Below are 21,768 nucleotides of genomic sequence, written 5' to 3' on the forward strand. Positions count from 1 at the left end.
TAAATCGGAATCGAAGTGCATTACCTTTTAAAGTTAAGCGTCTCATTTATCATGCTCTTTTCCATTCACACCTCAGTGACCGTTCACTTATATGGGATAACACTACAGCGCAAAATATTCAAATGCTGGAAATACTTAAAAAAAAGCAATTCGGGCGATAGCGAACGTTTCTTTTTTCGAGCATAGGCAAGAGCTTTTCCAACAAAACAATAATCAGAGCTCGTGACATATATAAATTCAAAACATTACTAAGCTATAGAAATGCTATACTGGGAAAACTCGATTCATTCCTAACCCTGGCAACTTTACAACAACATAGAAGTGCACATTCATATCGTCACCAGGCACCATGGCAGATCCCTTTCTCACGTACTAATTATGGCTGCCAACGCCTTAAACATACACTACCTTCCCTACTTAACTATTTCAACCAACAAAATGTTGATGTGTTATCTCTAAACAAAACTAAAATATTGAATTCGTTCTTATAGATGTGTGTTGTTAACTGCTCTAACAGTTCCGCAGAACTTATCATGTACTCTCGTTGTGTTTATACGTTCGTACTTGTAACTATTATTCCTAGAATCTAGGTTTCCGCTGCAGTGATTGTGACCGGACCACGTGGCAGGGTTTGCGTTGTAAACTGGATGCTGCAAAGGGCGTCTTGGCGTTTGTAAAATTCGAGGATGTGACGACGCCCTGGGCTACGTTGCCGAGGTGTCTGTCGCGAAAGCAGCAGCCTATATGCAGATTTTCTTTTTCTATGTTTTTTAACATAGATGCACACATATATATAGATTTGTAAGTATGTACAGTAATTTCAAAAAAAAAAAGAACGTTTTCTGGTGGTAACTTGTGTTTATTGTACGCTTCTGTGAAATTTGTTATATTTATGTATGTATGTGTGTGTATGTATATATGTATATATATATTGCTGTTGCATTCTTATGATATATGCGATTGAGTCTGTGTTAAATAATAATATGCAAGATAACAGATTGTAATTGTATACTGGGAGAGTATTTTAAACAGCTACATTATAACTAGTTTCTATGTAATAACATAAAAGTGTCTATATGTATTTGTGTTTAAAAATACTCTTATATCCACACTTTATGCGTGATTGTATTGCTACACCAGCCGCTACCGTGCCTGTCTGGAGGATCGGAGCTTTGTCAAGCCGAAGAAATTTCGGCTTTTTTTCCGGGTCTCCCTTTTTACCTTGTAAAAAATAAAAATCATGATGATGATGAGTTAACACTGGGATGAAGAGGCGCCTGCTCGGGTCAAGCACCGTGTCGGCGAGAACCCACTCACCTCGGCGTGGTCAGTGAAACCTCTGCGGGTGTGTGTGTACAACCCCGCCCCCCTCAAAAGGTGGGTCGGGTACGATTACTTTGAAGGCTCCGAATTGGTAGCAGGTTGAAAGGCCGTTTTTCCCTCACCTAGGGATCTTGGGAGCACAGAGTGTTTATAAGCAGCTGTTGGGCGGCTGCTGAGTGTGCATTCCTCTTTCAGTCATGTTAGACTGATGAACTGTATTCCTCGTTCTAGATGAGAACAAGTCTCTCCCTTCAATAACGTCCTCAGCGTGGATAAGTTGGACGACGGCATGGGCCAGCTACCATCTATTTCATACCCGACCACAACCATTACACTCCTAAAGGGACACTAAAGGTTAATATTAAGTGAACGTGGATTGTTGAAATACCATCCCAGAAACCTCGAAACGCTTGTTTCGTGCGAAGAAGAGACTTATTTTAAGAGAAAATGCGTTCTGAAGCGTCCGCGTACCTCTAGCGCAGTTCAAATCGCCCGCCCTCCGATCGAGGAGTATTGACGTCATGGTCTCATACTGACGTTGCGCCGTCGGTGAGTAAAACGGCTCCCGCAGACGGCGCTACGGCTTTTCTGCACAAAACGCAAACGCGCGGCCAGAAACAGAGCCAAGACAGAGCCGACAGCAGCGCGAAAGCGGAACTATGGTGGCTAGCGGAAAGGAAAGCGCACGACGATAAGCTGGTTCTTTATTTTATGACGCCAACTTCGACGCTCGTTGCAATGGATGGTGTAGGAGTTGAGGAGGACGTCGGGATGAAAAACTTGGGAGGTTTATTTACATTATTTACAGTGAGACGACCGAGAAATTAACAGTCATAGAAGTCATTACGGGCCGGCAACATCTCGGACGCTGCGGTCCGTGGCAAGAAGCTCGAAAGAGATGAATCAAGGAATGCCCTAGGAATGCTCTCTTGCTGCTCCCGGTCTGCGTCTTTTAAGCCCTTCGGTGTCTCGAAGACACGTCACGTTCGGCCAATGAGAGAGCCCGCTCAGGTGAAGCCATTTTCGGCCAATCGGCGAGCCCGCTCGGGTGTCGTCATTTTCGGCCAATGGTAGGCGCCCGTGCGATGGAGTCACACCCGGCGAAGAGAGTCGCTGCTTGGTCCCCCAATGTCCTAGGGCTTACTTCTCCCTGCGGTCTTGCCTTGCTGACTTGCAATGCGCCGTCACAATAGGCGGATGGGGGCGATGCTGCCAGGTTTTCACGGTGTATTACAGCCGTCTTGCTTCGGGACCCACTTTACCTGCAACAGTGCCAGGCTCTCGCTTCACTTTCGGGAAGAGTCAAGCAGTGAATAGCTCCACCTGCGGCACACGAAGTGGGGGCCGCGAAGTTGTTTGCACGTGCCGCGCCTCAGGAATGTGGTATCCGTGCTTCTGCGCTCCTTAATTAGCTGTGGTGCGATTCGATGTGGTCTGGTGAACTCGAAGTAGGCTCAGGAAACGGCCCCGTATCTAACAATGGCCCTGACAACGACACATTAGCTCGCGATGCTGGGCTCGAGTTCAGCGATTTAAGCACTGATGAACGTGACCTGCTGTTGAGGGCTCGCGCTGCCGGCGTCGTTGCGTACTACTACGACGGCAACTGTATGTCATGGCTGTATATATTCGCACATTGCAACTTTTGCTTCGTGAAAACCAAATGCCGCACTCACCGCCCCGGGGCGTCTTCGACCTGCAGTTCTTGCGCTTCGGAGAATGCAGGCAAGACCGACGGAACAGCGCTACGGAAAAGCATTGCTTTGAAAGGCACTCCACACGACTTCAGTAAGTCGGCGTTGAACTCGTCATCCTCTGGACGAAAGTGCAGTGAGCACACTATGCGATTTTTCGGCTCTTTGCCAACGCGCTGTGGCAGAGGTACGGCACTTAACCACTTCGAACGGAGAGGTTCACTCGTTGGCACACAGTGATCAGTAACGTTGGGTTCGCCGCTGCAACTGGCCTTTGCCAAGTTCCGCGGACCGTTCGCGCATCCCACGACATTGCATGGACGTGGCATTCTCACTGCTTGTTCCAAATGCAAGTTTCGCGAGCCAGCAGGACAACCGCAGCACGACGCGATAAAGAAACAACTGAAACTCCAAAGCGCGCGCGGCGCAAAGTCGAGCGCGCAGAGTCGAGCGAAAACGAAACCTTTCGATCACCCATACTACTAAAGGGTAACGTCAAAATGTTATTTTTTCTTAGAATGAAATAGAAGTATTGAAGTAGCATTTTCTTCCGTTTAATAATCTAATGAAATTATCTTTTTAATACGAGTAGTTGAGTACTAGTGACATAAATTATGATGAGGAGTGCTTTCGTCATCGGGCTAGTACCGGAATGTCGCTGGGGGGTCTCAAATCGTGTCATGCATTTACCTCAATTTCTCGGTTACTAAAGCTCTGTTCGCGATTATAGTGACGCCTTAGACGTTCTAAAGCATTGCTTTATCACTTTAACTTGACTTCATATTAACCTTTAGTAGTTTAGCATCCAGAAGCTGAAAAGTGGACTATGAGGGACACTGTGGTGGAGGCCTCCGTATTTATTTTCGCCATCTGGTGTTTTTGACTGCACACCCCAAGCACACTGTAAAATAATTTACACCCCTAAGGGTTTTTTTGAGTGTCTATAACTAACCCCCTAGCACCCTAGAGAAAGCTGGGTTTTATAGGCAATTACACCCTTATGATGGTTATTCTATATTTCAATAACACCCTATCCCTTGAGGGTGTGTTGAACAACATATTACCCTTCGACCCATGGGGTGTAAGGGTGTGATCAGGAATATATTACCCTTCACCTATCGGGTGTAATGAGCAATATAATAGCCCTTGCTATAAGGGTGTTGAAGTACGGCATGTTGAAGTGGGTACACATGCACTTCATTGTTTCGTAAGTCTACAGTCAGGCTAGCACACAGAAATGTTATGTACGGTGTGCATACAATAGGTAATGTGTTTCCAAATGCATGGCATAGCAACTTTGAAGAAAACACATAATCACGTGTGAGTGTTCTGCGTGAAATAATTCATTTACCACAGATACAGGAAGAGTGACTGCATGGAGGGTCATTTATTCTAGCCACCTGTACAATATTTAGAGCTTGCACTACGCCTTGTATGTGGTGACAAGTCTTGTGGTCGTTCTACACTGAAGAACAGTCTTATTCAAACCAATGTTCCAGGGCACAGGCGAGGCTGGTGATGCCTTTGTGTAGCTCCATTCCAATGTCCCAAGGCGAGCCATCATAGATGAAGCCATTTCTTCATTGATCGCTGTAGCCATCTGCTTGTTTTCTACCTGCAAAATGATTTGTTGCAATTTAATGTCAGGAAAAGTACACGAAACATGACAAGCAGTGCTTCCCTGCATCATTCACCTAAATATTTCAAGATCACATGAAGACCAGGATAAAGAAAACAAGCACAGATGGTGCTTACTTCCAAGAAATCGTTATTTCGAAAGAATAAGGCATTTATTCTGCCACATCATGAATGTAGGAGAGAGAGGCTACACAATTATATGAGGGAAATTCAGAAATTACTGCCTCCAAGCCCACTACTTTGCCAATATTACTGCAAACATTTTGAACGCTTTATCATTGATGCGCTTATGTTTATGCTATCGAATGTCGCCTCACCATCCTATCTCTTCTCGTTCCAGAGTAATCGAGCAATTCATGGCATCCAGTGGTGAAGTCCAGTTGAAACAGCAGGCTGTAATTGAATTTCTGACTGCAGAAGGTTGTGCGCATATCAACATTCATCGCCATCTGACTGCAGTTTACGGGGATGCCTGTGTTGACGTCAGCACTGTGCAGAGGTGGGCAAGGACTGTGAAAGACCAAAATCCTGCCGCATCAAATCTCCAGGATCAGCACCGAAATAGACGGCCCACAATGGCTTCTGATGAGGATCATGAACATCAGGCAGATAAGTTGACTCAGGGCAATCGCAGGATCAAGCTACACCAGATTGCAACAACACTCGCCATTTCCATTGGCTCAGTGAACCACATCATTAAAGACCTGCGTTACAAGAAGACTTGTGTTTGTTGGGTGCCACGGCAACTGAAGACCGACATGAAAAAGTTCAAGAATAGCCAACAAGTTAAAATCTTCTTGTAACCCAGGAGTTTCTTAATTATCTGGTTCACTGAACCAATGGAAATGGCGAGTATTTTTGCAATCTGGTGTTGCTTGATCCTGCGATTGACCCCATTCAACTCGTCTGCCTGATGTTGATGATCCTCATCAGAAGCCGTTGCAGGCCGTCCAGTTCGGTGCTGATCCTGGACGTTTGATGCGGCTGGATTTTGATGTTTCACAGTCCTTGCCCACCTCCGCACAATGCTGACTTCAACACAGGCATCCCCGTAAACTGCTTTCAGATGGCAATGAATGTTGAAGGGCGTAGAACCTTCCGCAGTGAGAAATTCAATTACAGCCCGCTGTTTCAAGTGGACATCATCACTGGATGCCATGCATTGATCGATTACTTTGGAACGCGAAGAGATAGGAAGATGGGGCAAGTGACATTCTATAGCATAAACATCAGTGCATTAATGATAAAGAGCCAAAATGTTTGCAGTACTACTGGCAAAGTAGTGTGTTTGGAGACATTATTTCCTTAACCGCCCTCATATTACAGCAATAACGCTGGGCAGTTTGTTTTTGTGTGTGACATCTGACCCAAAACTACAATTTGGAATGTGCACAAATAAAGATGCTCGTGTTGAGTCCAATGAATTGCTTACAAATATATCAATCCTTTCTTATGCAATAAGTTTACAATGAGAAGCCACATCATCTCACTGCAACTTTTCCCTACAAGCAAGTTATACTGAAAATAAGGTGCAGCCATATGCTTCGCTATGCATTGCAGGGTAACCATCAAGAGGTACTTTGACATTAATGCCTTGTTCCCAAAACCAATAGTGTAAATGCCAACCATTATTTCACAGGAGGTGGTGGCCACAAGGCAAAAACAAATTCGCAGGGTTTACGTGCCTAAACAATGACCTTACGTTCATCGGTTAGTATAACACATGGCATTGTTTTGCCTGCCTCCTCAGGAATATACATTATTTATGGGAGTAGAAATCAGCATTTTCACAGAAGCTTGCTCCTTTAACAAGAGACACAAACGATGCTGTTCTTCAGATTTCCCAGGCAAACAATGCAAGCATCACTATACTAAGCATCACTAAGCTGACCTTTATTTTTTTTCTTAATCTATGACCTACACAGTGGCTGGTAACAACCCCTCTCTCAGAACTATTTGGCATCTCTACTAGAAGCCCTACCTACACTTTTTAACATCATCTTAGACATCTCCACTAAGCAAGCACATAATCCTGCTGGTATTTTTATTACAGAGGTTTTCACTAAAGATCTTCCAAGCAAGAACTTTTTAGCATCTGATCACTTAGATGCTTTGAACTGGAACAACACAGTGAATGCATCATGCTTAACAGAAGTTTAGCTATTTTAATCAAAGCACAGTTAAAGCCTTTCATGTATGAAGTTTGTCATCTGCTTTCACTTGATCTTGCTGGTTATATGATTGTGAGTTACACTAAGATCAAACATTCTAATGGTCAACATCCTTCATCTGTGAAGCGCAGAAAACTTTAGTGCACTTGTCAGTGTTGTTACGGCATTCTTAAATGTGATGATTAGGCTGCTGGCTGTTTAGCACTGTAGTGGCATTGTACAGGGTGATCAATTTTAAGTTTTATGGAATTTTTAAAAATTTCCTGTGGCAGATGGCATAATTCTTGTCCTTGAGCTAGATTATTTGAAGAGGTGGACATCACTAGCATAAGAAATCGAAACACATGTCCGACTAATTAAAAAAAATTCACTATTCACTTTGTCACTAATTATTTTACTGCACATATTGCAATTTATGAATTGTAGCCAGTGAGCTTGGAAGACGTGTGCACTTGAACTTCCAGGATGACACCAGTTTAGGAATAATTCCCTGATAAAGAACACTACACAAGGGTGTTCCAGTTACTTTTGTGCATCAGTGCATAAAAGCACATTTTGTTAAAAAAGTAAGTGGAACAACAGTGCATTTTTACGGCAAGTTTGATGGTACATATCTCCAAACTGGCGTCATTCTGGAAATCAATTCCAGAGTGGATGCATCTTGTAATCTCACTGGCTATGATTCGTAAATTACAATATGTGCTTCATATATGTGGTGGCACTGGCAAACACTCCTAGAGTTCTACTAGGAAACATAAATACCGAAGAAAGTGGATGGGGAAAAGGCACCTGTTGTAGTTCAATTGGTAAAGCATCGCACACGTAATGCGAAGACGTGGGTTCGTTCCCCACCTGTGGCAAGTTGTTTTTTCATCCACTTTCATTTTCAGTAATTTATAATTTCTTTATTTCATTTACTAATCACAAGTAATTTACCCTAAGTTGTCCTTGGTGTTAGTGTTTGCTGGCTTCTTAGGATAAGATTAATAAACATCGGCCCCTCGGTTAAGCCACTTTCTTTTTGTTTATATGTGCCATGAAGTAATTAATTGAAAAGCTAATTAATAGATTTTCGTTAATTAGTTGAACATGTGTTTCGATTTCTCGTGCAAGATATGTCTGTCTGTTTGAATATTCCTGCTCAAGGACTAGAATTATGCTATATGCAACAGGTTATACTTAAAAATTCCAAAAAACTTAAAATCATCACCCTGTATAAAGACACTGTGAATTTTAAAACAAGCTTCAGTGAACCTTACTGAATTAGCAAATGGCCAGTGTAACTAGCATGATTATCCTGGAAATCTTTTGTAGCTTATAAGCATAGAGCATTTCACTTACACATTTAGGAATGCGAAATTTTCTTGAAATCAGCCCTTTCTTTTTAACAGCTAACATCCCTGCCAGTTTGGTTAGACATAATGTTGCATGACTTCAATAGTACTGCAACATCAGATTTTCTTTCTGCTCCCAGTGTCTAGTGATATATCTTTACCAGTGCCCTTAGCAGCTGAGATAACTAATGTTCCTGCAGGTAAATATCAGAAAACATTGCGATAACTGCCAAGTAAATGTAATCGTGCGTCTTGTTTACAATACAGCATGTGCTCTACCTCCTGCCAGGTTTGTTCTCCATATCAGGCCAGCATGCAACTTGTACAAGAGGCACCTTTCGCATGCATGAAGATATTTTATGAGGTTATGGTGGTGTCAAAATATGACATCAACCATAATGCCTTACACTATTATATGAAACACTTGTAGAAAGATAGAAAAGGCACCAATCTTGAATTTATCACGTTCGGTTTACAGTACCATAGTAGAAATGGCTCAACTAGTACAGGTACGCAAACGGGCTAGTTGGTATTGGTCGATGACGTTCGACAATGTGAACTCGACAAAGGATGGAGAATGAGGTGATAGCATTTGTCTCCATTTCTCGCCACTTTCGACGTCCTTTGTACAAGTCCGCACTGTTGAACATCATGGGTCAACTAGTACAGCCTGAAAAATATGTCATGAAAGGAAACTTGGCTCTCAACCTCGACAATTCTGCCTGTCAGGTATTATGGTTTCTTCAGAACTTATTTCTTTATAAAAAGTCATGCCCATCAAGTAAAGCTTACTGAAAGAAATGAAGAACAACATCAACACCTCTCAAGGCACATGCATCAAAGGAGTTAGAGCATCATACACATTACCTTTAAGTGCAAAAGTATTGTTTTTCTTAGGCAAACTGCATTTCTAGTTTCTTAAAGCCTATATATTCATTTGTCACAGCTATGGGAAAATCACAAGGTGGAAAAAGATGTGTTGGTGCAATTTCAACATTTATGTACAACAACAAAAGGTAAAGCACAGGATGTCTCACTGCTCCTCTGTCTAAATGACACTCAGTTTCATTTGTCATGTCCACTCCCATCCTGATGGCAGCAGAAACAGGAAGAGAGCAGCGTGGTTCAGAAAGCAGACGAAGGTGCTGATATCCTAGCTGACATAACGAGTAAAGAAGGGAGCTGGTCAGGCCATGTAGTGCAGACTTGAGACATCGTTAACTAGCGCGAAAAAAACAACGGACGACAGCTAGAAGCACACACGACAGAGCTCTAGGCTTCAACTGAAATTTTGGCTACACAGAAACGTAGGATCCAGGGGATGTGACCTCGACGGATGGAAGCAACATTCATCTCTCCCTTTCCCTGTCTGACAAAGGAGGTATCGGAGCAAATTGATGGATAGGTTCATTTCGAGATACAAACACTCTTTTCGGTGAGAGCCAGGGAAGGGGTGCTTACACACCTATCCCCCACTTTTTGATGCAAAGTGCTTCGAATATTTTCATGTCGACCTGCCTCTAGAGCCGCATGGGCAGATGAGCACTTTGAAACTGCTCAGTGCATGAGCACCTACAGCAATGATTGGCCAGATGGCCACCAGCCACTGACAGCTGCCCTATCTTGGTTCCCCGAAGCAGTCTTTTAAACACCGACCTGCTTGACTTGAGGGAACACAGGGCTGCTTTCAGTGCCTTAGTGGCTAGTGGCCACCTGGCCAATTATCGCCATACATGCTCATGCACCGAGCAGTTTCAAAGCAATCGTGCGCTCAGGCAGCTCCAGAAGCAGGTTCATAGGGAAATATACGAACCACTTTGCATAAAGAAAGTGGGGAACAGGTGTGTGAGCAGCCGTCCTTGGCTCTTACCAAGAGTGTTCGTATGTGAAATTAACCTGTTCATCAATTTGTTCCGATAGCTCCTGTGGTTTCCAACAGTCGACATTCTGTGCATCCCATGTTTCTGTGCAGCAAAAATTTCAGTTGAAGTCCCGAGTTCTGTCTTATGTGCTTCTTGATGTTGTCGTCTTTTTCACGCTAGATATTGATGTCTCAAGTCTGCAATGAGCACCAACTAGCCCAAGTGCCTTCTTCAACCATGTAATGCATAGGGCAGATAACCGGTGGCACATTCGAGTTACAGAACTGATGCCAAGGGAAGAGAAGGGTAGTCAAGGACGGTAGAGAATTAGACTGTATGATGAAGTCGGGAAATTCGCAGGCCTTACTTCGAATCAGCTAGCGCAAGACAGAGGTAATTGGAGCTCACTGGGAGAGGTCTTCATCCTCCAGTGGAAAAAATATGTGGGCCAATTGTGATGAAAAAAGTATACCTGTCGGCTCAGACACCTTCACTGTCTTTTGAGCAATGTGTAGGCCCAAGACAATCGGCCGGTTCCCATGCAATTGCTTCATGCTGACTAACTGCATGGGCACAAGAAAACAACTCACCATTAATACCACCCGAGATTGACCACTTAATAAAAGAAGCTCTCAAACCTGCAAACACAATTAAGCATTTACCAGCTTAATACATACATATATACAAGCCAAGAATAGTTACAATAACCATACGCTTTATAACTAGACATTAGAATAAGGTAGTGAAACGTAGAATAACCGTAGGATGTTCAGTGCAGTTCATTTCAGAAATACTGTCGACCACTGACAGGACGCCTTAGGCAGGGTTCAGTCGTACAACAAGAAAACAAATAGTAGTAGTAGTAAGCATGCGTGCGTGAAATCAAAAAACGAGTTCAAGGTCGAGAAAAAAATGATTAGGCTCGATGTACTTATTTACACAAAGATAAATTCATAAACAAATAGCGCAACCACGCGTTCATCCGCAACGGCACGAAAGCTTCTAGAACAAACGAGTACAACTGAAAACGAAGGATAACCACATAGCCGGGATGGTTGTGGTTCTTTTGTATTAGTTCTAGCGATGAAAGCACAAGCATTGCAAGCTACCTGCGTCATTACCTACCACGTGACCTGGGACAAAAAATAAAAACAAAACGAGTGCAAGTACACAAGCGACATTTAATACGGTTGTCACACTGCACACTTTTGGCCGCGATCGATCCTGACTGGGATCGAATTTCTGGTCACGTTTGGCTTCCTAGCTGAATCTGCGGACGGGAGCCAATCGCGGTCGAAAATTTCGATCCGGAACAGGCTCAATCGTGATCGAAAGTGGCCGTGTGACACCGGTATAAGTATGCGCCCATCTTTAGCAACAGAATGAATTAGCCAAACCAAAGTATTATTTACCTGCCTGCGCCGTATACTGACGCGTAGCAGTACTTAATTCTCTACAACTCAATGTGCTGTCACAATTAGTTGGACACACGAACAATGAAACATCCGATATATTTTCATTTCTTTTTCACGTTCGGTGCCCGTAGGCTCCGCCTGAAGTACACATACTACACTCGCATCCAACACACCTTGTGCTGTCCTTTAAAGAAATTACGCGAAAATTACTACCACAATGACGCACCATAAAAACGCGACGCTGAATGTGACCACGTACGTACCTTTTATATGAGCCGTCCATGCGCCTTGCAAAAGGCCCTCGGTTTGAAGGCGGAGCGCTGTCACGATGGCACGCCATTTCGTTTACGTAGTGGATGGACGATGTTGACGATGGATTCCGCCGAAAAAAAAGTCCACTTCATCACTGGTCAGGCCGAATGGAAGATGTTTTCTCGTTGGCCACGAATGACGGCCGTCGTAGGCATAGTAAACACACTGTCACAAAGAAACACCGATGTCGTAGGCCGCTACTGCCTTTCTTTCTCACGCATAATCGCGTCGCCTTCAGTCCGGATGCTCCCTTCGCGTCGATGAGCACAAAAGTACACGAAAACAACGAGGTGGTGCAACCTAAACGTAGCGAAAAACAATCTAATTACTCACAACTTCAAGACTGTCACGGAGAACACACACATGTGCACCCGGCGGCCCGCCGCGAGACTCAGCAGCGATCGCGGCGACACCCGTCGGTGGAAGTTACTTCAATTTCGGTTTCGTTTTCAAGGCATAAATACATATATTCTTTTAAACTACGTGTGTATATTACTTTCGAGGCTATTTATTTTACGCTACCTCTAAGCAATAATAATAATAATTATTATTATTATTATTATTATTATTATTATTATTATTATTATTATTATTATTATTATTATTATTATAAACAACAGAGGCAGATCCCACGCACTGTGGGAATCGACACAAGCGCAGCTTGCTGTTCTATTTGCGTTCACTGACGATATTTGGCGATGATGTTGACGGCCTACCACAGTCGTGATGTGATGTTGAATGTTATAATACAGGAAGACGTGCTTGCTCGAGGCGCTGTTGCACGCCATTTTTCGTAGCTTACGTGAAAGTTAACGCTCTAATTCCCTTACACGAGCGCATCGCATCGGGGCTGAAGCGTTGATTTGCCGAACAGCCGTTTGCGTGTTGTCGTCTTGACGCTGCGGTGCTTTAGTGCGGCTTTGCGTCTCTGCATGCCCTGAGTCAGTGATCCATGTGCACAAAACTGCGCGGTGCTTACTATTTAGAAATAGCAGAAACGTGCCCTTTCATACCTTGAAGTAAAATTATTACTGTTTGCCCGCAACTGTTGCCACGTTTAGTAGTAGTGCTCCTTTTATTGAGGAGACCACGGCGACAGCGCCCTTACCTTCTCCGGCGATCATCCCATGTATGCGAGCTGCCACGGCGAAAAGTGGCATTATTTACCCAGTTCGTCTGGGTGTTGGCTTTAAACATTCTCTTGTCTCGTCGTTAGTCTTCCAGATGGCATTGTGTCGATGACCAGGATGTTTCAGTGGGCATTATGACGGCCAAAGGGGTCCAGAGAGTATTGTAGCGATGCCCACAAAGTTCTCGCTAAAAGGGCTCGCACACGCCTTCCCCGAGTCCCTCTCATGTACATTATGCACGCTCTAAAACCACCCACCGCCGCGGCTGGCAAGGCAGTGACAGCAGCAGCAGCAGAATTGAAAATTATAAGGGAGGAGGCATAGAAAGCTTCGCTTTAAAATCTAGCAGAACGCCTCTGTGCACACTGTAACCTGTCATCCAGAGCTCTGGTGTTTTGACAGAGTTCAATTTCATTCTACAAAGTATTTCCCGTATTCAGCATGTGCACCTGTCCTACCCGTCTCGCGAGGGGAGACGGGCGAGTCTCGCGCAGGTCTGCATATGCCAAGACATCTCGAACGTACTTTGCAGGTGGGCAATCGCGCGCACACTTGAAAAATGCCTCGCCACTGTTCCGTGAACAAAGATGGGTCTGCAAATGGCCCGCCAATTTCTGGAATCTCATTCTATCTATAATGATTGGCTAATGTCCTATCCATGCAGGCAATAATACTGTCTCCAATTTGGGAGGGGAAATATTTGAGTAAATAGCGCTGTTAGTCGGTGTGGCAAATACTGTATGAATCGCAAGTTGTACGTTGGTTCTCTATACTTTCTCACATTTCCCTCCCTTTCTTTTTCAGCACTCTGTTCTGGCAGCTGTTTGTAAGCCAGTAGAACTTTCCTTTCCTATACAACTACAAACTTAATAGTTTCTTTTTGTACAGCCAGCTTCGTAAATTGACGCAGACGCGAAGCCATGAGCGTTTTGCACGGCTCCTTCTGTAGAGGCTGCTTGATCAAAGCATTGTGGTGGGTGAGAAGCCTCAAGTTTGCCTACGAAACTACCTTGTTTTTAAACGTCAGAGAAGCAGAACGAATTGGGGTTATTGATTCCGCGAAAGAATCTCAGGTGGGGTCAAATCTTCCCGAATCGGCGTATCTTTTGTCCGAGTATGGTTCGTCGCCCCCTTTTCTGCCTGTTTCGTTGTGCTTGAAAGAAACCTAGACGACCGCATTGCTTTGGAGCAATAGTGGCGCGTCCAGCTGCATGCTGTCACGTGGCCTATTCATTTTGCTGGATTGCTGGCGTCCCATAAGCAAGAGCTGTACTTGTTCTGCCTTGCTGAAAACGTTTTGAACATTTTACTTTTTGGTTAAATATTCAATGCTAAAAAAAGTATGTGCGCGCTTTTGGATTCCGCGGAATTTGTACGTGACGAGATTTGAGAACTGTGTGCCACCTAGCCCACTATGACATAATAGTAGTGCTTCAGCAACAGGTTTTTCGCAGGACATATTTAAAATGGGTCATCAAAACAGACAGTGAAACGGTGGGGAACCCTCTTCAGGCGTTTTGTCGGCATTGAAAGTCCGACATGTCTCGGGGGGAAGGGGTTGGGGTAGGGGAGGGCCCGCTTCTGGATCCGCCACTGGTTTGTAGTGCCGTGGGACACGCTGTCTCTTTGTACAACTGTATGTTTGTGAATGTAATAAAAATAAACAAGAACACCCTTGCACCCACCCCCAATATTCTTAGTCAGTGCACCCTTTTGGTGGGTAAAAGGGTGTTATGACATCTAGAACTGCCCTACGCTTCGCAAGAAGTCATGGTGATGGGATATTTCTAGAATGAAAACACCCTTCGAGGGTGTTATGACTCGCAATTCTCACCATCAAGGGTGTAAATTATTTTACTGTGCACGGTACACGAGCATTTTTTGCGTTACATCTCTCGGAATGCAGCCGCCGTGGCCGGGAATCGAACCCATGGCCTCGTGCTTAGCAGCGCGACGATCTCGGCCATCAAGCGTATTGAGTAAGCGGAGCAAATGTGGAATGAAAGCAATGAGCTCCAATATGAGTCTGTTGATACAAATCAGTTCCTGTTAACCTTTTTCTTAATTTTTTTTTATTGCTCGTGCGTTTAACTGTCAAAACAGCATATCTCTACTTCCTGCTCTCACGAAAAATTGAGACCCTGGGATTGACAGGCCCTGCTTACATGTGCGGATTCTTGTCTATATCGCATTCTTACGACTGCTTGAAAGAATCAGCTGCACTTCCCCGCTTCCCTCCCTTCCTCCGCCCCCTTCTGTGGCTAACACACTCTCGTTTTTAAAGGGACACTAGAGTGAAAAATGATTTCTTCTGCATCAGTAAATTACCGTTTTACAACACCAAAGACACCACTCTTACAACGATAAGACGTTTGGTAAGGCAGGAAAAGCGCAAGAACGAAATACGGGTGGCGACGCCTACTTAAGTTCCCGCACGTGGGGGCTGTGACGTCTTGGATTTTGATAGCATCTTCTAGGGCCTACTAACTACATATAGCGGTACAGATTGACTACATTGTGTTCTGAAGGGACCAAATATTAAACATGGGAAGTTTCGGGAACCTTTATTCAGCCAACGCGGCCCAAATGCGAAAACATACTTTGGAATCCCTGACGTCACGCTGACGTACCGGCTCTGGGGTTTCGGCGTGAAATTCAAATACTGATACTTGGACCTTCATTTTCTCATCTAATAATCAAACTATTTTTTTGAAATGACTGCCTGCAGGGTTCTTAAACAATGCTTCATTAGTCTAAACTGATTTATTGTTTCGCTTTAGTGTCCCTTTAAACATTTTGACTTCTGTCCTCATACTCTATGCACGTGCACTTAGCAATTTCGCGGCTGCGTGTTTTTATCGAGCATCCGTGGCAACTGTTGCCTCTACGATGACAAGTCCAATTGTTGAAACGCTGGCTCGCTGGCCTTGTGCTGATCTTTTCAGAGACTAATGCTGATTTTTTCACGTGAATCGAATAAAGAAGCGGCCGCGTGCAACGCGAGCGGGGTGCAGCTTAACGAAGCGATAGGCAGAGGAGGCGGGCGTGACCAACCGTGAAAGCTTGACTTGCTCCGGTAGGGGAATGGCAAGCGCTGGCGTCGGCGGAGAAACTTGACGTGGGCTTGCCGATAATGCGCAAGCCGTTCGTGACTTCGAAGTACCGAGCTCGCAGCGTTAAAAAAAAAGGAACTGCTATAAGCCAGATGACGATTATTGTTCACTCTTAAAACGGTTGCACCCTTTTGGGTGTATATTTGTCCCACAACGATAATCGTCATCTGCCTTGCTTGTGTTTCTTTTCTTGAAAACTCAGTGCTCATTACTTTCCTGTCGAGAATGCTATGTCACGCTGATAACGCATATGCCGTTTTCGTGACTTGGAAGTACCGGGCTTGCAGCGTTAAAGAACACTCTAAGAAGAGATTACACCCTCTGGCGTGCCCCTTCTGCCACACAACGATAATCGTCATCTGCCTTGATGCGTTTCCTTTCGTTATCGCTGCGAGCCCGGAACTTTCCGGTAACGAACGGCACGCGCGTTATCAGCATAGAACAGTTTACACCCTTTGGAGTGCCCCTTCTGATAACGCGCGTGCCGTTCGTTACCGGAAAGTTCCGGGCTCGCAGCGATAACGAAAGGAAACGCATCAAGGCAGATGACGATTATTGTTGTGTGGCAGAAGGGGCACGCCAAAGGGTGTAATCTCTTCTTAGAGTGAAGGTAAATGCGGGCAAGCCGGGGGTTCTATTCGGGACATAGAGATGATTCTGGACCTCCGCCATTTTATTCGAGGTGTGACGTAGGCGCGGCGTGTACAAAATACCGCCGATGGCCCCGTTTTGCTTTCGTAACGTGACGCAAACTTCGCGTTTTGCCTAAGAAACTGAAATGAAGGCACTGAGCCTAACGTTCGTGATAAAGCAAAACATTTTTCCTCCTCAGTAAAAATAAGGCAGCGCTAGCTCAAAGCGTACGATTATTCCGCCGAAAACGCTACTCGCTTTTGTTGTCTGCTGAGTATAAGCCATCGTCTGCTTCATTAGATGCGTGTCCCAGGGAAACGGAATGATTCACTGTATATTGGGGCTAAAGCGCTTGTTTTCTACCTGGAGACAACATGCGCGACCTACCAGCGTTGATGAGTGCATGTTCTAGCCCGCGTTATCGTTATCTCGTGAAACGCAAGTGAATCAACCCGACTCGGCTGGTCGATCGATATGCGGCCGAATATCACCGATAGCGTTGTGCGCACCACAGGTATCCGCTTGCGTGACGCAAGCGCTGTCATCTCCAGGAGCGGGTAACGCGCGGCAGTCCTCCCTGAAACGCTGCACTCTTATTGAAAAGTTTGCACCATTTTGGGCTTATCGTGTCCCACAGCGATAATCGTCATCTGCCTCGCTTGCGCTTCCTTTCTTGAAAACTCGGTGCTTGAAAACTTTCCTGTCGGGAATGCTGTGTCACGATGATATAACGCGTAGGCATGCAGTTCGTGACTTGGAAGTACCGGACTCGCAGCGTTAAAGTAAGGAAATTCGGGCAAGACAGATAACGATTATCGTTGCGAGACAAGATAAGCCCCAAATGGTGCAAATTTTTTAAAGTTTCATACAACTATTCACTCATATAAAATTACACCCTTTGGGGCTTATCTTGTCCTACAACGACAATCGTCATCTGTCTTGGCCGCGTTTCCTTTCTTTAACGCTGCGAGCCTGGTACTTCCCATGCAGTCACGAACGGCTTGCGCGTTATCAGTGTGACACAGCATTCTAGACAGCAAAGTATCGAGCGCGGAGTTTTGGAGAAAGGAAACGCAAGCATAAGGCAGATGACGATTATCGTTGTGGGACAAACATAAACCCCAAATGGTGCAACCGTATTAAGAGTGTTGTATGAAACTTCATATTTCAAACCAACCGCTGTGCGCTCTTGTCGCGGGCGCCACGCTGGAGAGTTGATGTCAGTCGCACAAGTGCGCTATGCACTCTTAGGCAAAGTTACACCCTTTGGCTTGCCCCTTCTGCCACACAACAATAATCGTTATCTGCCTTGATGCGTTTCCTTTCTTTAACGCTGCGAGCCCGCTACTTTCCAGTAACGAACGGCACGCGCGTTATCAGCATAGAACAGTTTACACCCTTTGGAGTGCCCCTTCTGATAACGCGCGTGCCGTTCGTTACTGGAAAGTTCCGGGCTCGCAGCGTTAAAGAAAGGAAACGCATCAAGGCATATAACGATTATCGTTGTGTGGCAGAAGGGGCAAGCCAAAGGGTGTAACTTTGCCTAAGAGTGTGCAAACGTCAGCACAAACATCTCGAATGCGAAATTTTGATGTCAGTGCTTCTTCGGGAACTGTGTACACGATGGCAAAAACTATCTACCACTATATCCACCATACAACAAACCATACAGGGTCCTGAATATTTCGCTGCGTGTGTTCGAAAAAAGATTTTGCGCTCGCCGCTGCACTGTTCTTGTTCAAATTTTGCAGAACGATTGCATTTTGGAGTCTACTTCGTTTAGTATAAAACTTGGCACAGTTAATTGCCTGGATTTTAAGAAAAAATTGCAAACTTGCCTATGCTTATGTGGATGCGAGCTGCTGCCGCGACGGCGCCATCATAAACTCTTGTCGCCGCCTGCCGTTTCGAGGAGGGCTCTCACGTGTTGACCACTCCTGCAACAGGCATGGCAACAGGCGAGTGCCATCCCTGAAACACCGCTTTGTACAGCCGACGGCAGGGGGGAAACAAGTTTATGATTGAACCGTCGCGGCAGCAACTAGCATCCCCTTAAGTGCAGGCAAATTGAAAATTTTTTCTTAAAATCCAGGCAATTAACTGTGCTAAGTTTTATACTAAACGAAGTCGACGCCAAAATGCGATTGTTCTGCAAAATTTGAGCAAGAACAGTGCAGCGGTGAGCGCAAGACTTTTTTCGAACACGCGCAGCGAAATATTCAGGACCCTGTATAGCTACATTTGAATGTTTTCCCTGTCAAAGACGCTGCCAAGCATTCCTCCATGCTGCCAAGGGAGGAAGCCAGTGGTTTGTTGAGGCGGCGCCACGTTCCAGTTGCTGGCAGGGCACGATGCTAACGGTGCTTTGCTGCCGCTTCTCTATATGCTTCTCTGCTTCCGCAGATAACTAGTGATAAAACGAATAAATGTTAAACTTTCTGAGCAGTGACAAACTCTACAGGAAAGTTGACGTCACTCTAAACGCGTCACACAAACTGCAATAAGTGTTGGAAAGTGGCGCTCTCTACGTTACGCCCCCTCCCCTTGGCAGGCACCGGGAAAATACATGGGGCAATGCACTAAGCCGCTCGCAACTCTCAATAACAATACAAGATGGCGTCGTCATCAAGTAGGGAATTGCTATTTCAAACTTTCTTTACTGTTTTTATACGAATTTTGCCATTGTTATTGTGTTTTAAAGTTGTTAACTACTAGACTTAAAGTTAAAAAAATATAAACAGTTTTCTTGTTGCTTTTTCGAGAGTGCAGTGTTGAATGTAAAGTTGCGTATCAGCCGCTACTGATCCGCACGCGAAATTGTTTTGACATTTTCTTGTACATACATGCGTCCATAATACTATCTACGAGCGATTAATTTGGAGCTTACGCTGCTGTCGCTCCTGAAAACTCCTTCCTAATATCAGTGCTGTGTCGGTCAAGTTGAGAGCGTACTCACAGTGGTCATGAAGACTGAAATGCCGGGTGATGAACGACGCTCTGCATTGCTCGATCTTCTTTCAGAGTATCGCCTTAAGCAAACTGCTACAGATATATGGTCTACGCGCGAACGACTGTGCCTGGCGTCATCGGTGTTGAGGAGCGGAGACCAGAATTGGTAAGTGACTTGCTAGCATTTGCGCGTCGTTTAGCACGTGCAGCAGCGTCACAAACTCTGGCTTTAGCGCCATGCGTCGTATGCGGTGCTGTGCTTGGCGCGCAATAAAGAGCACTGTGCGTTAATTTCAGGGTGTCCGTAAGCAGAGCGATACGGCCTTTTGGCGAGTGTAACCGGCCGAATGATTGGTTTTCTCAAAAGGTAAGCCGGGTGACAACGCTATTTAATGGTGGTGAGTCATACATGATTGTTTACTTAGCATTTGTCATTCCTTTTCAGAATTGTGCTCTCCAATATGCCGACCTGTTGGAGAAAGTGGAGTCGCCAAAGTGAGTTGTGAGACGCACCCTCCTCTCCCTTTTTGCACATGGGTTTGAACTCTATGATAGCAACGTTCCGATCGCAGGCGCAAGCGGGGTGAACGCGGCGAGATCGACACTCCCGGTGCTCTTATAGTCCGAAAACTTACTCTTGAGCGCATTGAAGAGCTCAAGAAGATTATTCAAGAAGAACAGCAGCGGCATAAGTACGTACTTTTCTTCTTGTAGCTAGTTTCGAGCGTGGCGCGTAGTTGGAACATGCGTTTTAGAAGAAGCTTGCAGAGCAGCACCAGTAGCTTCTTTGCTGCAGTAAGCTCTAGCAATATTTTTCTGATGTTTTGATGTATTGCGTAAGTGTGTGAGTGATCAGCTAACGTCCTGTGAGGGTATTTCTTGACCCAAAACATTATGTTTTGACCAAACCAATTGCGTCTTCTATGTGCGTTGTTTCGCGTTGTTTAAATCATGCTTGTCTTCTTGTGCACTGGTACTAGATTTTGTTCTAAGTGTGTCTTGTCACGCATCGCTATCATTCGTACTTTGAGTTTATGGATTAATTTATTTCTTACATGTGCCTGTGTGTGCTGCCTTCATACTCTCGATTTCAGATATAGTCTATTCACTGGCAACTTCATCAGGCTGTCATGTTGGGTCTTTGCAGCACTAGCTTGGGTAGAGTTACTTTTTGCGTATTTGCTGATGTAGAGAGATTCCTTGAGGGTCAGGCGTTGCTCAGTAGCTATGGTGTTGGGCTGCTGAGCATGAGGCTGCGGGATCGAATCTCGGCCACGGCGGCCGCATTTCGATGGGGGCGAAATGCGAAAATACCCGTGCACTTAAATTTAGGTGCACGTTAAAGAACCCCAGGTGGTCGAAATTTCTGGAGTATCCACTACGGCGTGCCTTATAATCAGAAAGTGGTTTTGGCATGCAAAACCCCATAATTTTTAAGTCTTGGATGACATTGTACATACTGAAATTCAGGGGAAGGCTTTGTCTTCTGTACCATTTGATAAAAACTGACATTCTCTTTTCCTTACACTTTCCCAAGTACTTATTTGTCCATGATAGTGTTTAGTAGTTAGGAGTGATTTTAGCATTTAGCTACAACTGGGTGTACTCATGCTGCATGTAAATGATTTTGAATTGGCCGTTTGCTGTTTTTGGTAGAAAAAGAAACTACATGCCTCTATGTACAGGACCATACAGGCATGTTTATGTGTCAGCCTTTTCCATTTGACAGTTTTTTTATACCATAGGTCAACAAGCAGTTGTGCAGATAGCTTTCTTTCTTTTTTCCGTCTCTTTCAATTTCTTGTTGATTTTCTGGCACTGTACAACTTTGTTGTGTTTAGCAATTCTGATGACATGCTTTAATGCTAGATTCTAGGTACTGTTAACTTTGCATCCTGTGTTCAATAAACAGAATTTTATTGAGCACAGGAACCATGAATGAATGAAATTTGCCTGTGCCAATGCGTACATCTACAGAATAGTGGAGACCATACTTCTGTTAGTGATTTTTGCATTGTTTATCACAAAGGAGGCTTTGAAGCCAAGCTGTGAGGATCTATATGTATTTTTTTCATGCCATGTTGAAGGAACTTTAGTGGTTAAATAAATTTTCATAATCTTGTGCTTATGCATTCAGTCTGCCAGTCACTTAAAAAAAGATGATTAGTTCTGCAGCTGCACAACAGTTGATGCA

At 44.6% G+C, this 21,768-nt stretch overlaps 1 protein-coding gene and 1 long non-coding RNA gene across 8 annotated transcripts in view; one reads left to right on the plus strand and one right to left on the minus strand.

Moving 5' to 3' along the window:
• Positions 1–4,385: 4,385 nt before the first annotated feature.
• LOC126545300 (uncharacterized) lies at positions 4,386–11,767 on the minus strand. Of its 2 annotated transcripts, XR_007602339.2 has the most exons (3): positions 11,701–11,767; positions 10,495–10,585; positions 4,386–4,632 (listed from the first exon to the last, which is right to left on the minus strand). It is a non-coding gene; the product is annotated as an uncharacterized lncRNA (long non-coding RNA). The 2 variants fall into 2 exon arrangements; XR_008608444.2 differs by lacking the exon at positions 11,701–11,767 and having other exon boundaries at positions 10,495–10,875.
• A 7,387-nt stretch (positions 11,768–19,154) lies between these two features.
• Positions 19,155–21,768, plus strand: part of Brd8 (Bromodomain containing 8) — a 118,442-nt gene continuing 115,828 nt past the window's right edge. For 5 of the 6 annotated variants that reach the window (XM_055061337.1, XM_055061338.1, XM_055061336.1 and 2 more), the window contains exons 1-4: positions 19,582–19,740; positions 19,872–19,941; positions 20,020–20,069; positions 20,147–20,266. In XM_055061337.1, the coding sequence (XP_054917312.1) occupies positions 19,589–19,740; positions 19,872–19,941; positions 20,020–20,069; positions 20,147–20,266 (392 nt within the window). In that variant the 5' untranslated portion in view covers positions 19,582–19,588. Of the gene's footprint in view, positions 19,255–19,581; positions 19,741–19,871; positions 19,942–20,019; positions 20,070–20,146; positions 20,267–21,768 lie in introns of those variants that run through there. The other variant, XM_055061339.1, reaches the window with a different exon arrangement.

This window comes from Dermacentor andersoni, chromosome 1 (assembly GCF_023375885.2).
Source record: "Dermacentor andersoni chromosome 1, qqDerAnde1_hic_scaffold, whole genome shotgun sequence".
In the NCBI taxonomy this organism is placed as follows: Eukaryota; Metazoa; Arthropoda; class Arachnida; order Ixodida; family Ixodidae; genus Dermacentor; species Dermacentor andersoni.